Source organism: Rhyacophila brunnea, unplaced genomic scaffold, assembly GCF_057557595.1.
Source record: "Rhyacophila brunnea isolate RB1 unplaced genomic scaffold, BYU_Rbru_1.0 scaffold_11, whole genome shotgun sequence".
NCBI classification, from domain to species: domain Eukaryota; kingdom Metazoa; phylum Arthropoda; class Insecta; order Trichoptera; family Rhyacophilidae; genus Rhyacophila; species Rhyacophila brunnea.
The window spans coordinates 32,080,796-32,096,700 of record NW_028232763.1 but is presented as its reverse complement, the minus strand read 5'-3'; the positions used below and the strand labels follow the sequence as shown (position 1 = coordinate 32,096,700).

Sequence of the window (15,905 nt, the reverse complement as noted above, 5' to 3'; positions counted from 1 at the left end):
TTTATTTAATTATTAATAAAATATAATTATAAATAAAATATTCCCTGTTGAAATAATTTATTGAGCCATAGACAAGGGTCTATTAAAAAATGATGAGTAACTAGTCTACATATTGCCTTTTCTATGCCCCAAATAAAATTAATTCGATTAAAAATAATGAAATACGATCGTAGAAGGCATATATAAATTTTAAAATGTCTCTAATAAATTTATTAAATATTTTTAAAATGTCATTTAGATTTTAAATTCTGTTATAATAACGATTTATTTGTTTGTCGTTACTAACCTCTTTGGCAAGAGTTTATGGTAACCAAAGCGCAGTTTATATCCACCTCTCTACTTTATGCCTGCAAGTTTAGGAAAACAACGGTTGCCTTGTGTGTATGAAGTACGTTTGGCTGACTGCGCCGCAGGTGAAAAATCTCAAAGTAAGTCTCAGTGGTTAATTTTTCTGTCATATGATTATATGAATGCATTATTCAATAATTAAAATATTATATGTCCGCCGAAGGTTCGCGTTCGGGCGAAAAATATTTGTGAAATTCTGTTGGCTTATGAAGCTCAGCACCCGGGGTGTGGATATTGCGTTTGACATGTTTCGCTTCGAAAAATGCAATGTTTTCTGCTCTCAGGGGTGTTTTATCACAGACTAGCAATGAATATGGTAAAAATAAAAAATGATTTGACATCGACTGCGTCAATTTTTACCACCGAACTCTATTGTAGGTTAGGTTGTCCCTTTAACATAGTTTTGCCAATACGTCTTTTGTTTTGTATTCCATGTATTCTGCGTGGACGGTACAGAACGAACGCCGTCTTTATTCGTGATTGCGGATATTAATGCGCGTTTTATTTGTTTCAGTGTGGCATTAGGAGAGGAATGATTGCGTTTAGACAGAAAGAGTCGTGTTACGTATCTGTAGAAAATTTGATAATACCTTAAGTAGCCGGTAACACGGGACCGAAACGATGGCGGCTCTGGCGGAACAGGCGTCTAATCTCCTAGACTTCAACCAGAAATTGGACATAGCCCTGCTGGACAGTATAGTGGAATGTCTGTACACGACCGTGGGAGAGCAGCAACGGGTGGCGCAGGACATTCTCACCACTCTCAAAGAGCACCCCGACGCGTGGACTCGCGTCGATACCATCCTGGAGTTCTCCCACAACCAGGAAACAAAGTATTACGCTCTGCAGATATTGGAGCAGGTCATTCAGACCAGATGGAAGGTATTGCCCCGCAACCAGTGCGAAGGGATAAAAAAATACATCGTGGGACTCATAATAAAGACCTCGTCAGACCCTGTCACGATGGAGGCTAACAAAGTGTATCTCAAGAAGCTGAATATGATTCTCGTTCAGGTTCTCAAGAGAGAGTGGCCGAAGAACTGGGAATCCTTCATCAGCGATATAGTGGGAGCGTCCAAAACCAACGAGAGCTTGTGCCAGAACAATATGGTTATTTTGAAGCTGCTCAGCGAAGAAGTGTTTGTGTTTAGTGCAGGGCAGGTCACCCAGACCAAGGCTAAACACTTGAAAGACACCATGTGCGCCGAATTCAATCAGATCTACACCCTCTGTCAGTTTGTGCTGGAGAACTCGCAGAATGCTCTGCTGGTAGAGGCCACCCTTACCACATTGCTCAGGTTTCTCAACTGGGTCCCCCTGGGGTACATATTCGAAACTAAACTCATCAGTACGCTCATCTTCAAATTTCTCAACGTGCCCATGTTTAGAAATGTGACCCTTAACTGCTTGATGGAGGTAGCGGGGGTACAGGTGCCCAACTACGATGACATGTTTGTGGCCCTCCTGGTGCAGAGCATGGAGCAGCTGGAGGCGATGCTGCCGCTGTCTACCAATATCCGTGAGGCGTACGCTGCTGGCCGTGACCAGGAGCAAGAATTTATCCAGAACCTAGCCATGTTTCTGTGCACATACCTGAAGGAGCATGGCGCCCTCATCGAGAGGAAGGGCCTCAATAACACACTCATGAACGCCCTCAACTATCTGGTGCTCATATCCGAGGTAGAGGAGGTGGAGGTGTTCAAGATATGTCTGGAGTATTGGAGTAGCCTGACATTCAACCTGTACCAGGAGGCCCCGTATGCAGTAAACTCGCCGCACGCTCCGGCGAAGGGGGGGCTGGCCCGCCGCCAGCTGTACGCCGACGTGCTCAGCAAGGTGCGCTACATAATGATCTCACGGATGGCCAAGCCCGAGGAAGTGCTCGTTGTCGAAACGGAGAACGGCGAGGTGGTGCGCGAGTTCATGAAGGACACCGACGCCATCAACTTGTATAAGAATATGCGTGAGACACTCGTCTACCTGACGCATCTCGACTTCGCCGACACGGAGCGTATCATGACACAGAAGCTGCAGAACCAGGTGAACGGGACGGAGTGGTCATGGAAGAACCTCAACACACTCTGCTGGGCCATTGGCTCCATCTCAGGTGCCATGATGGAGGACGATGAGAAGCGCTTCCTGGTGACCGTGATTAAGGACCTGCTGGGGCTATGTGAGCAGAAGAAGGGCAAAGACAACAAGGCTATTATCGCCAGTGATATCATGTATGTGGTAGGGCAGTACCCCCGTTTCCTGCGCTGCCATTGGAGATTTTTGAAGACAGTGGTGAACAAGCTGTTTGAGTTCATGCACGAGACCCACGACGGCGTGCAGGACATGGCGTGCGACACCTTTATAAAGATATCCATCAAGTGTCGACGGTTCTTCGTGACTCTGCAGCCGGGGGAGGCGTGCCCCTTCATCGATGAAATCCTCGGCACTATCAGTTCCATCATTTGCGACCTGCAGACGCAGCAGGTGCACACCTTCTATGAGGCTGTGGGTTACATGATCGGAGCGCAGGTGGATCAGGTGGCGCAGGAGCAGCTCATCGAAAAGTACATGGCACTACCCAACCAAGTGTGGGACGATATCATTTCGCAGGCGTCGCGCAATGTGCACATCCTCAAGGACCAGGAGGCCGTCAAGCAATTGGTGAGCATCCTCAAGACCAACGTGCGTGCCTGCATCGCTCTCGGTCATACCTATGTGGTGCAGCTGGGACGCATCTACCTCGACATGCTCAATGTCTACAAGGTGCTTTCAGAGAATATCAGTCATGCCATCGCCCTTAACGGGGAGGTGGTCACCAAGCAGCCGCTCATCAAGAATATGCGGATAGTGAAGAAAGAGACACTTAAACTCATCTCGGGGTGGGTGTCCCGCTCCAGTGACCACGCCATGGTCCTGGAGAGCTTCATTCCGCCTCTGCTGGATGCCGTGTTACTTGACTATCAGCGCACTGCCGTGCCTGTAGCGCGGGAGCCTGAGGTCCTCGCCGCTATGGCCACCATCGTTAACAACTTGGCCTCCCACATCACCTCCGAGGTGCCCAAGATCTTTGACGCTGTCTTCGAGTGCACTCTTGAGATGATCAACAAAGATTTCGAGGAGTACCCAGAGCACCGAACTAACTTTTTCCTCCTGCTTCAAGCTGTCAATAACCATTGCTTTAAGGCCTTCCTCAGCATACCACCCGCGCAATTCAAGCTCGTGTTGGACTCCATTATCTGGGCGTTCAAGCACACCATGCGGAATGTGGCTGACACAGGCCTCCAGATCCTCTACCAGCTGTTACAGAACGTGGAGCAGCACCCGCTGGCCGCACAGAGCTTCTACCAAACATACCTCTGCGATGTGCTGCAGCATGTTTTCAGCGTTGTGACTGACACATCGCACACGGCCGGTCTCACCATGCATGCCACTATCCTGGCTTACCTCTTCTCGCTCGTCGAAGCCGGTAAGGTCACCGTGCCCCTGGGACATCACGCTGACAATACGCTCTACATACAGGTGGGTGTATCCTTTAGATCCCAGTCTATATATTTAAATGCAATTTTATTCCGTATGATCATATATTTGAATTGCAATTTACAAATTATGATTTGCTTCCAGGAATATGTGGCGACATTATTCAAAGGCGCATTCCCCCACTTGACGGACAGTCAGATTAAAATCACTATTCAAGGACTCTTCAACCTAAATCAAGATATATACGGCTTTAAGGATCATCTCAGAGATTTCCTCGTACAAATTAGAGTAAGTCTTACATTTTTCAATCAAATAGTGAATGTAAATATTGATTATAATGTGTGCCCTCACCAACTGAGCTTTGGACAGATCTCTGGCTTGCTTCAGTGTCCGTGCCAATGCGATCTATGTACTGTGTGCACATGCATACTTATTATGCACATCGACCATGCCAGATTGTGCTAGGGCTACTCTATTAGTGTGTAATTTTGCATTTTCATTGCAATAATTGCATGTATAAAATTATTATTTCCTGTGTTGCTAATTTACACAAGACAACTCTTTCGTATTTGTCTTTTGATACCTATTTTTTTGTATTCATCACAGTTACAGAATTTTTTACTAGATAATGTGTCCTTGCGGATAAAAAAATACAATTAAACAGTTTAAATACACAGATAATAAAGGTTTGAGCTTTGGACTATAACGCCGTGGGTCCCAGGTTCGAATCCTGGGTCCGGCAAGTACACATTGTTTTTCAATTTGTCTCTGTCAGGCTATGGACCTAATAGGTTGAGCAAGTGGCTGACATCCATTTCTCGTAAAAAACAAAATCTGTTAATACAAACCTCTACTCTGTGGAGGCCCATATTATGATCCTATTAGGATCGGACATGGTAGAAAGATAATAGAAGACAAAGTATTTTAGAATTCAAACTATTTTCAATCAATATTTTAAATGTCTTTTAAAAAATCTGTAATGGAGTAGTTGTCAACATTTATTATGATTCAAAATTGGCTCTTTCAATTATACCGGGTCTACATTCATGAATTTAAGCAACATGCCATCAAAAAGAAATTAGTCCTGAATCTCATTCGCTTGTGAAATCTTCTACAAAAATAAGAACAATTGGTAATTGAGTGCGTGCGGATTAGTCTTCCATGTATAGCCACATCTCCACTGGAGAACTTCAAAGTTCTGAGTGTTTGTCCTTGGGGAAACAAAAGCAGCAATGAGGCTACGAAGAATACTAATTCATTGTTGGGTTTGTTTTCTCAAGGATGCATACTTAGAACCTTGAATATTAGGCTCGCGACATGTGTTACAATGTGCAATAGTCAGGATTGCAGACTTCTGTTTGGAAGTAAAACAATGCTACGAAGATGCTACATAATGTTTTCTCGTGTTGCATAGATATTTGTTGCAGGTTTGGTGTCTTCTACATTACAATAGATTTGACTTGAGAGGGGAATATTATTTCAATGAGTGCTATATTATATTGATAGATTTAATCCCAATGTTAAACACATAGTACTTACGTAGTAAAAGACAACATTTTAAAGCTGTTTATTTTAGTCTACTGAGAATGTCATTTGATTTAGTGCATAATGTTATTCAATTACGGTGTTATTCTGCTGGCTACCTTATAGTTACATAAGGACTTAGTATTCCAAATTAAATTTAATATTATTTTGTTTGTTTGGTTATTATTCATGGATAGGAAGGAGGAGTCTTTAAAATAATATTTGCATAAAGAATTTCATTTGGTATAAAAGTTTTTATAGTTAATAATATTATTACATATTGCACAAAGAGCCTTATAATTTGGACTGTTTTTTGTGTGTGAGCAGTTATGTTTTGATGATGTCATTAAAACATCTTGACACCAATGAAAGGCGTGACTCATCACCTGAAAAAATGTGTTTGCTTTATTTAGTTTCAAACATTATCTTACCTTATACAATAGGTATTCAAAAGATCACTTTACTTACAAAATATGATTGTGATATAGGTGATCTTCATGAATAAATTGTAATAATGTTGATCTAGCCTTTGTATACCAGATGGTTTTCAATGGAGTAGCCAAAGAAACCTGCCTGATACAGATAGGATCTGTATTAATGTATGATTTCTTTACATTTCAATTATAATTTAATCCAATTATTATATTTCTGTGTTCTTAACAGTTACCACTTTAGCACGTTTCCGTTATTTGGATGTGAAGCAGTGTTGCCAACCGTACTATAATTTATTACAGTACAATACTATATTTTCGAACTCGCGAAAAATGTAAAATACTATAATTTTAACCAAATATGCCAAAAATACTATAATTTTGAATGATTCGAGATGAAAAATATTCCTGTACTGTTTTTTTAGAAATATAAAGTATTCGATGAAAATGAGCCGCTTTGAAAGAGTGTTGAATTAAGAGTCAGTGGACTGATTAATTTCATGAGTTCTAATTATTGCCGTGTTATTCTAATTTAACAATAAAATTGCAGCGAATAATGTGGGATACTGCTATGTCATCAAAATATTGTTTTTACAAAGTGTGGTGACTTTTGTATATCAATATTAAAACTGGAGCTCTCCTACACTGGTCTTTATTTTTGTTATGTTCTTATTGACATCAGCACAATGTACACGCAGATTCTGTCAAATTTTCTACACTATTATCTTATGAAATTACCCCATCCATAGAAATAAGATGTCGAATGCGGCTTATTTCCTTGTGGTCTTACGCCATAACCGATTATGACCGATATGAGATCTTTCATGGAATTGGGTTCATGTCTGTATAGCCTGTGCTTCATTAGCACGCAAGTGACTTTTTTTCGCGTGGAGCACCCCATATCTGCGGACTTTTAAATCCGCAGACCAGGCTCGTTGGATTTCAAAAATGTTTGATATTTTACTCTCCGAGCTGCCAGATTTCGTCCATTGATTCGATTTGACATTAATACGCAATCATACGGACCGAAAAAAAATCTGTATTTGTTTTAAACATTTTTATTGATTAATTTGTTAATTTACACATCAGAAAATGAGAGATTTATCAATAATTTTTTATTTGTATTTATGAAATTCATAAAATAAAACGTAAAACTTGTATTGTTTTCACTGCTATATTATTTTATGTAAGTCTACATAGGTATAAATAACACAAAATTGTTATAAAAAACTTGTTAATTGTATCAGAAGACATTACGATAATCGCAACTTTTGACTTTTGGCAACTCAATTTTTTATTCGTTCGTTGATCAGTAGCAGAGCATAGACAAATCGGATGATTTATTGTCCTCAGACTTTTGGAGCGCCGGCATATAATCGGATGCCGCCATGTTCAATTATGTTCCATTCAAATAACGGTCTTTGGGTATAGACAAATCGGATGATTTATTGTCCTCAGACTTTTGGAGCGCCGGCATATAATCGGATGCCGCCATGTTCAATTATGTTCCATTCAAGTAACGGTGTTTGGGTATGCTCGTATATTTGGATGAAGTATTCCTTTTACAAAAACAGAAGAATAATTTTCTCTATGGTCACTTTTTGACAACCTTGATATCTATGGGATTTCTTATGTCAAACAAAAACGATACACAATGTCAATTTTCGCTTTTTGTCGCTAGATAGTAGTAATGAAACATGTTAAAATTGCTAGTTATTATTTTTTACATTAATTATTGATTTATATTAATTACATATGGCCGGATAATCTGAATTCCGAATAAACATAATTGAATAAATATTATAATCATTACAATACATAGGAAATCTCTTGAGAAGTACACGATTACTATTATTTGACATGGAAGGTAAACAAATAAAAAGCAAATGCTTATCATGATAGTATACCCATTTACTCTTCATAAAGAGCTTTTATGAAATTTGCGTTGTTGTAGGTTAGTTTCATCTTCAAAAGCGAAGTTTAGGGATAAATAATAAAGCAGTCATGATTGAATAAAATGAAGCAGCAGTTATAGTCTCAATAGTAAAATAGATAATACCGTTGGACAATAATCAAAATAATTCACTCAATTATAATGAAACAGAAGAAAACCAGAGTATGAGAATTGACAACAAACGTGGGCTGTCAGTCGCAATCTGTCAAATTTGGCAATCGATTTGTGAAACATGATAGAGAGGCATTCGGTGTACAGCCACGGCCAGATGCGTATGTACAAAATTTCCATGAACCCAAATCATAAGTTTTGTACACCGTGTGGCTTATAACCATACGCAGCTTCATTCTATGGATGGGGTCCTAGTTTTGTTTTGGATATATGCATGTCTTTAATGGTGATTTGATTGCAGGAATACACCGGTACAGATGATAGCGATCTATTCCTGGAGGAAAGAGAAGCGACCCTCCGTCAGGCGCAAGAGGAGAAGAGAAGAGTCCAGATGTCGGTGCCGGGCGTGCTGAATCCGCACGAGCTGCCGGAAGACATGCAGGACTAGCCCCCCGGTCCACCCCTGCAGCTCCGCCTTCACAGTGTCACCCCCACCACCCTTCTCGACTCGCCCCGATGCCTCACCGGTTCTGTCGCGTATGGACATCGGCCTCCGGGATGCGGGCGTTCTCCGATGACGCCTCCTTCTGTCTAGCTACGATCCTCAAAAGTATCCGGCTGTTATTGGTTTATTTCCTTTCATTTGTATGTCACCTGAAACGCGGAGTGCGTCTGTTTAGACAAAAATGAAGTGAATATTTTGTCACTATTTACGATGATAAAGATTGAGTCGAAGTGTGGATTTGTACGGTGGATATCCTTGTGCGGAACTGTTATTTATAGTGCACGGATATTACCCGGAATCAGGTGGGAACGGTCGTTAGATGGTTCATCTGAGAAACTGCATTGAAACTGAGATGGTGGATTTTTTCTTTTCGGTTTCGAAAACATTGCTACTGATAAGATGCATTTTGTACGATTTGCCATGCGCCAAGGATCGAGTCGATGGAGATTGTATGCCCTCTCTTGTACTGTTATGTTCGGTAAACTAGTGTGTTCGATGCCCATCCTCTCTGTCTCCGAGATCCTTTTTCTTTCTATTTTAATTCACGTTGGGAAGATAAAACATTTCATAATTATGTGGAAGGATATTGATTTTGTTTTAGAATCTTTGGTTATTTCAAGTGCATCGATTACTTTTGCTTTTTATTATTACTTTATTGTCTTATCAATGCACATTGTTAATTTGATTTTTATTTCTTTTTTTGTATTATCAAATAAACTCTTGAATCATTCATCTCGCAAGCCGGGCATAGTAATCTTAACTCTATGCTTTGTATTAATTGTATATTGTCTATGGTTTTTTTTTTTTTTTTGGAACGAGCTTTTGAATGTGGCATTATATTTTAAATATTATTCGATTACTTGATCAAAATTATTTTTAGGCCTTATGTTTTAGCTGATTAAGAAACGTGTTAAGAACACAAAAAACTGATTCTCCACTACCGCTTTTTGAAATACAATATCATGCGTTTTCTTTTAACCACTGCTGACCTTTTAATTACCATATTTAAATAACATGTTAATTGTATCTAATGGCCAACTAATCCAAACGCGCCACTCGCTGTGTTAGCACTAAATGAGTTAATATCTCCCCAGATCCGATGGTTTCCGAAGAGAAGACTACTTTCATTTTTCTTTTGAATGAAACTGAATCGTTCATAAAACATTTCGACTATCACGGGACCAATATGAAATGTCGTAAAGTGGTCTGGAAGGTGAATCTATTGCATTTTTTTCTCAGTATACTTACGTTTTAATTAAATTTTTAATGTGTAATTAATTATTTTCTAAGCTCTGGAGTTTAACTGCCTTAAAATAAAATTATCAATGTGTTCAAATGTTTCATTTTATCCAAAGTCATATTGGATATGTACGATTGTCTATTCTAAGCTAAATTTCACTGAATACATTATTCTATTTCATTTATACTGCATAACTCTTGCATTTATAATATTAATAATATTGTTTAATAATCGTTTTTGATTGTAAAATTCAATATCAGATCAATACATGCATATATATTATTATGTATTATTAAAGACTAGTTTTTCAGGACTTTTAATCGATCTGTTGTAGTTAATGGTATGCAAAACACTAATATCTTATGAAGAGTTTAAGGAAATTATTTTTAGGCTGTATATTAATATTTCTATTAATCTCCGTACTCTACGAAGTATGGAATCGTGTATTAAAGTAATATTTTTTAACGAATTATAATTAACTAATTGCAAATCATTACGATGAAAGTATTTTATGTGGTCCCATCAGTATGTATGAAAAGCCTATTTTGTGATTTTTTTCACTCCTATTTCTCAGAGATACATTTCTAACATAAATATTATTTCTTGTTTTTTTTAATAAATCAAGAATATTCATTTTGGAGAATGTAACTAAAGTTTTGACCGATGCGTGTTCGCTTTGTTATTTTTGACTTATCACAACTGCTCCTATATCTGATTATAAAAATGTCCCCAATCGAGTTTTTCCTGAGTTTTGTTAATTCTTCAAAGATTTTACAAAATAGGCCCACAGATGGGCAGATAATTATTTCCGATCGTCATGGTGAGCGTTAATTTGTAATATTTTTCATTTGTGATTTATCAGTTTCCTGTAGTTTATAATGCTAAAATTAGTTGCATTTTTAAATTGTCTCGGCAATGATTAATTAGTGTTTAAAAAATGAGACGTTCCGGAGACAGAGAGAAACATTTTTGTTGTCGGTCGTGTATTAATTAACGTAAATGTCCACCGCCCCCGTTTAAGCGTCGTACTTATTTAGTTAGAACTATAGTGAGATCGTAGCGCGACGGCGTCTCCCGAGCCAGGGCACGGCTTTCGTTTCGTCTTACTATATAACCCGTGCAGCTCTTCCGTGAGCCTTTCATTAGGTGATAAGATTAATACCGGGGCAACTAAAATATTATTCGAGGAATTTCCTTCACGTGAAAAACGTACGTGTCCGGATCTTAGCTTGTTACACAGATTTGTACACTTGAAAAGTATTACGGTGCCTTTATCAGCAAGTTTTACTATGCATTAATCAACCTCTATTCGTTGGATAGATGATGTTGTAGGTTATATGTCGAAAATTTCGTGTTTTTACAATGTTTAAAACAAAAAAAAATACTTTCGACCTAAAAATTGAATTGTATTAAAGAAACATTGCTATATATTATTATGTACCGACGTTTTTTTCCCTAAAATAATTTAAGTTACAGTAAATGCAGGATTCTTGGAAAGCAACGCACGGGTGTGCAGTTAATATACATACTCGGTTTTAGAAAACTGGCCCTTTTCAAGTATTCGAACATGAAATATTCTCTAAAAAGTATTTACACAGCTAAGGGACGCATATTTTTTATCAATTTAAAATTTCTATTCATTGTCGGTGCTCCGCTTTGTGAAGCGTCCGATGGCTATTCTTTTAAAAATTACGATTCTTAGAAATTTAAATGAAAACGTTGACAGTTGAGGTTTAATTAACATTTTTAATTTGTTGATGCCTGCAAACTGGTATTCGCTTTGGTTATATGTATGGCAAATTGACAGTCGTTTCAAAAAACTATCATCGACTTGTTTGATTACAATTTTTTTTCCCAACGTATAAGAGTACGCCAATGTAAATATATTATAATATGTGTAGCCTCACATAAGTTTTATTTCTCATACACAAATGTGTCAATACTGGATAATCAAATGTTACTTACTTTTCATCTTGATGTGAGTATAAAAAGAATCATTACAAACTTTATTGAAAATTCAAAATATATGTTTCTTGTATGCCAAAAGTTGGTAAGTCGATTTTGTAGGTATTTACAGTTAACAATGAATTATGTGTCTGTATATATATATGTATGCTAGAAAAAAATCAAGGTCATCCGATATGTAGAACATGCACGTAAGGCATATAGAAATTAGCATTATGCCTGATTTTCTTTGAGGGCATGTCAAACTTCAAATTCCAATTACTCCGTAACAATATGATTTCGAGACTTACCAACATTTGGCAGTAACCCCACCATATGTATGTGTGATATGATGAGTTTAAAAGATATTTAACATGCATACAAATAGATTTTATAATCATCTGAATATGTTAATGAGAAATATATATTGTGTATTCAATTTGATAAAGTATATGAAAAGTTTTTTTATACTTGTATGAAAAATAAACATGTCATCTGAAAGTATGCAGTTAATCAGTTTAATAGTGTTATCATGCTATTTATACTAATAGTGTATAATCCATATAAATTAATAATGATTAGGACCTGTTTCATTTGCTCAGAGCAGTGGCTTCCAAACTTTTTCGGTTGAAAGAATTTGTAATATTATTTGTAAAATCTCAGGGAATTTGGCTGACATACAATTATATTATATTAGCTTTAACAAGGGTAAAAAGAATATTTTTTGTTGATGTGTTCTTAAAAAATATATTTAGCCCAATAATAACAATCACTTTTGATATGCCTCGTTGTTTTATTAATAGGTCACTTGAAAACGCAGGTTAATAATTACAAAAAATGTGAACTGTTGGATTCTTTCCTGAATTTTCGTTGAGCCATGATTGGAAATGACTTTCGAGGACATTTTCATCTGGTATGATGAGTATACAATTATATACAAATTCTTAATAAAATTAATATTTTCTAAGATATACAATGTATTTTACATTATACTAAATTGTCTGGATTGTGTACTACATGTATATATTTTGTTTTATTTTAATTTGATCAGGTTGATGTATATTTTTCGAAACGATTGAATTGTATATTAGAAGTGTGTATTGGATATCGATATCTTATGAAGGCGGAGCATCGGGAAATCGACCCCGAGGAGTTGGATGATATTGGTATTTGGTGATATACTTCCGATCATTTGTACATTTTAAGGTAGTTATAGACGGGCTGTAGGAGGTAGGGTAAGAAGAGGAGGCAGATGAGTTTGAGATGTACCGCTCCGAGGTGTCGTGTCCATTCGTGAGCGACGGCAGGAGACCGGCGGACGATTCCGGGCGGGGTCCTTTGTCGGGCGTCGAGGGGGCTCTCAGGGCGGCGGCGGCGCTGTGACAGCGCGGGGTTTGAGATGACGAATGCGACAAGACGACCGGAGTGAATTTATTATATTAATAATATTATAATAGTTTAATTAGGAGATGTCCGACTGGGCGTTGTGTGGCTGAGAACAGGAATGGCAAGCTCGGTGTCTGGTGCGTGACTGCCGTATGACTGTACGCACTTTGAAAGTTTGGTCTGCATAAAATAGAGATTTTTACAAGAAAATGTTGGATTTTTTTACTAGCCTTTACACTTGTGGAAGAATTGTCCGCTCCCCACTCCCCTTTTTAAACCTCATTTTTTTTCATAAAATTTAAAACACCCGCGCAGCGTTGGGATCATATTTGCACACAAAATATAAAAATATGTTGCTTGTATATTTTATTTTCAGTTTTTATTGTTTTGTTAAATCTGTTTGTGATTTTCGTTGTAACTATGTGAAGGCCACTAATTTTAAGATTATTTTAAAGGAATATAATCACCGATTTTACTATATCATGTTTATTGACTCTTCAGTATAGTTTACATTTGATTAATATTACATTCAATAAATTCAATGTCTTAAAATGCATTTATCGATTCCACAGTTTTTTAAAATTAATTATTCATTGATTTGACGGAGTTTTTATTGAATCTGCAATTTTTGACAGCATGAGGCAGTTGTTTTAACTTTCTCAACAATGTTGAATGATTCATTCTTTTACACTATTGAAAAGATTTTTATGTTCAGTATTTAGTAGGTCATGATTTGTCTACTGTAACACAGCACCAAACGTCTTCTGTAGTAATATGATAGCTTTACACAGTCTCAGTGAGGAAATGGTAATTATTGTTAAGGGGGGGCCGCTTTAATTCAAGCCGAGGCTCGTTTATATTTTATCACGATAAATATTATAAAAAAAGATCTAACCGTGAAATTATGTTATTTTTAGAAACTTGAGAAACACCGAACATTATCTGACAAGTAATTCAAGAAGCCATTTTACGATATTATGCATCCCAACTGTAAAAAGATTTAAACAATTAAATTGGAAGTAAGCCTATCGACATAGTACACTTTGATTGATTCAATGTTACGGTATAATAGGTTACTGTAAATTTTTTAATGTTTGAATTTTATTATCCAATGTTGATGACATAATTAATATATAAGAGTAAAATCGATTATAGATATCTGCAGTTGAATGTTTCATTGGATTTCGTTGATGTCATTGTTGGGTGCTCTTTAATATGGTTATTCATTATTTTCTCTCTTATTAATGTTTTTAGTTGAGGTTAAGTTATTGTGCAAATATGATTACATCGTTGGCTGGTCCTGAAGGTTATCGGAGCGCCCGCTGCCTTACGGTTTGTGGGTAGCGTCTGACGGGCGATGAATTATTTTTTTTGTTTCCGTAATGTAAAGAACATTTTTATCGAGCCGCATTTTAACATGAACATTTATGTAGCGTTTCTAATATTGGGATAAGTTAATACGACAGGTGGTCTTAGTGTTTCTTCGTTTCGGAGATGACATGCTCCGCACTTAACTCTTTGTTATGGAAATTTGTTTGAGAATCCACAAGCATATTTTAGAAATAAAAACATTTGAAAATTGTGATTGCTGTTTTATTTATTATCATTTTAAGAGAATGTAAACTAAACCGTGCGTATGTACATAGGAGTTATGTACCCAAAAAAACTGTTATTAATGACAATAATTACTGTCAAATAATAAGAATGTTGACAGTCAATAAATATATTACATAAAACATGGCATGTGGTCATTTCTGACTGAACACACGGAAGAGCAAAAACAAAGTTTTGAAATCGATAAGGCAAGAAATTGTAAATCAAAATTTTAGGCCACTTTATACATAAAAGAAATTAACATTCCTATTTCTGGTTTTCATTTGAAGGACTGGGATAAAACATCAACCACTGTATTTTTTGTTGGATAAAAATCGAACTAAACATTTGTGTCGTTAAGTTTCAAAACCCGCTATAGCACTTTTTCATTATGTTGAGAAAATCAATAAAAACTTTTTGAACTAGCAAGGTTTTTGAATGTTTCAGTAGTGTTATAGCGGGAATTGATAGACGCATTGATTTTGTTTCATAAATGACAGTCAATCGTAGCGGATTTTGAAAGAGGCGTTAAAATTTTTATGTAGAGATTTTAATAACGAATCCAAATATAATATATATCTTAATTATTTCAAAAAAGTGTTATAGCGGGTTTTGAAATTTAGCGACACACCTTTTCTATACCTCACGATATTACTATGGCAGTATCTGACGGCGCAGATTTTTTAGCAAGTATAAAACCTAGTATAATTATATTTTTTGGAAATATATTGAACGTATGTATACCATAACATTAAATTATAAATAATCGTTTGCTGTCGAATCTTGGGCATTGGTATTTGGCACATAGTAGGGAATCCTGCCACACACGATGATGACTGAAATTCTCATTGGTTTATAGTGTCGATAATATTATATTTTCAACATTTTCAAAACCCTTGTGTTCATTTTCGTTATTAATTTTTTAATAAAAGACCAGAGAGATTATTGTAAACATTTATTTACCTTATTTATGAAAATAACAATAATGTAAAATAATAATTAATACTTAAATCAAACAGCCATGGAAAACTCAATTGTATACAAAATCCACTGTGTAAGTATGTCATATGGTAAGTGCAAAATAATATTAAAATTACAACAGAAAGAGAATACGAGATGAGATGGTGTTTCAGAAGTAAAAGCAACTATTTTCCATCATGTTTTAGCTAAAGGCAATATTGTCACCTTACTATTAAGACCTCGTAAGTCCGATATTATGGAAAAATGAAGTTTGTTTGACAAAATTTAAACATTTTAAATCATATCAAAACCTCGGATCTCTAGATTAGTATGCTGTCCATCTATCGACAAATATTAAAAACTCAGGTCTCATGGTTTCAAATATGGAATTAAAACCTCGTATTTCATAACCAGTGTTAGCAGATTAATCAATTAGAG

The 15,905-nt window shown here is 36.6% G+C and overlaps 1 protein-coding gene across 1 annotated transcript; it reads left to right on the top strand.

Annotated features, from left to right (window-relative positions):
• The first annotated feature begins 305 nt into the window (after window positions 1–305).
• Window positions 306–10,312, top strand: emb (exportin-1 emb). Its single transcript, XM_085960244.1, has 4 exons — window positions 306–428; window positions 863–3,861; window positions 3,964–4,107; window positions 8,141–10,312. The coding sequence occupies exons 2-4, from the start codon at window positions 970–972 to the stop codon at window positions 8,285–8,287; spliced, it is 3,183 nt and encodes a 1,060-aa protein (XP_085816370.1). The 5' UTR covers window positions 306–428; window positions 863–969; the 3' UTR covers window positions 8,288–10,312.
• The last annotated feature ends 5,593 nt before the right edge of the window (window positions 10,313–15,905 follow it).

Coding starts and splice junctions, on each gene's coding strand:
- emb (XM_085960244.1), top strand. CDS start 970: ATGGCGGCTCTGGCGGAACAGGCGTCTAATCTCCTAGACTTCAACCAG. Junction 3,862..3,963: donor ACAATACGCTCTACATACAG/GTGGGTGTATCC, acceptor ATTTGCTTCCAG/GAATATGTGGCGACATTATT. Junction 4,108..8,140: donor ATTTCCTCGTACAAATTAGA/GTAAGTCTTACA, acceptor ATTTGATTGCAG/GAATACACCGGTACAGATGA.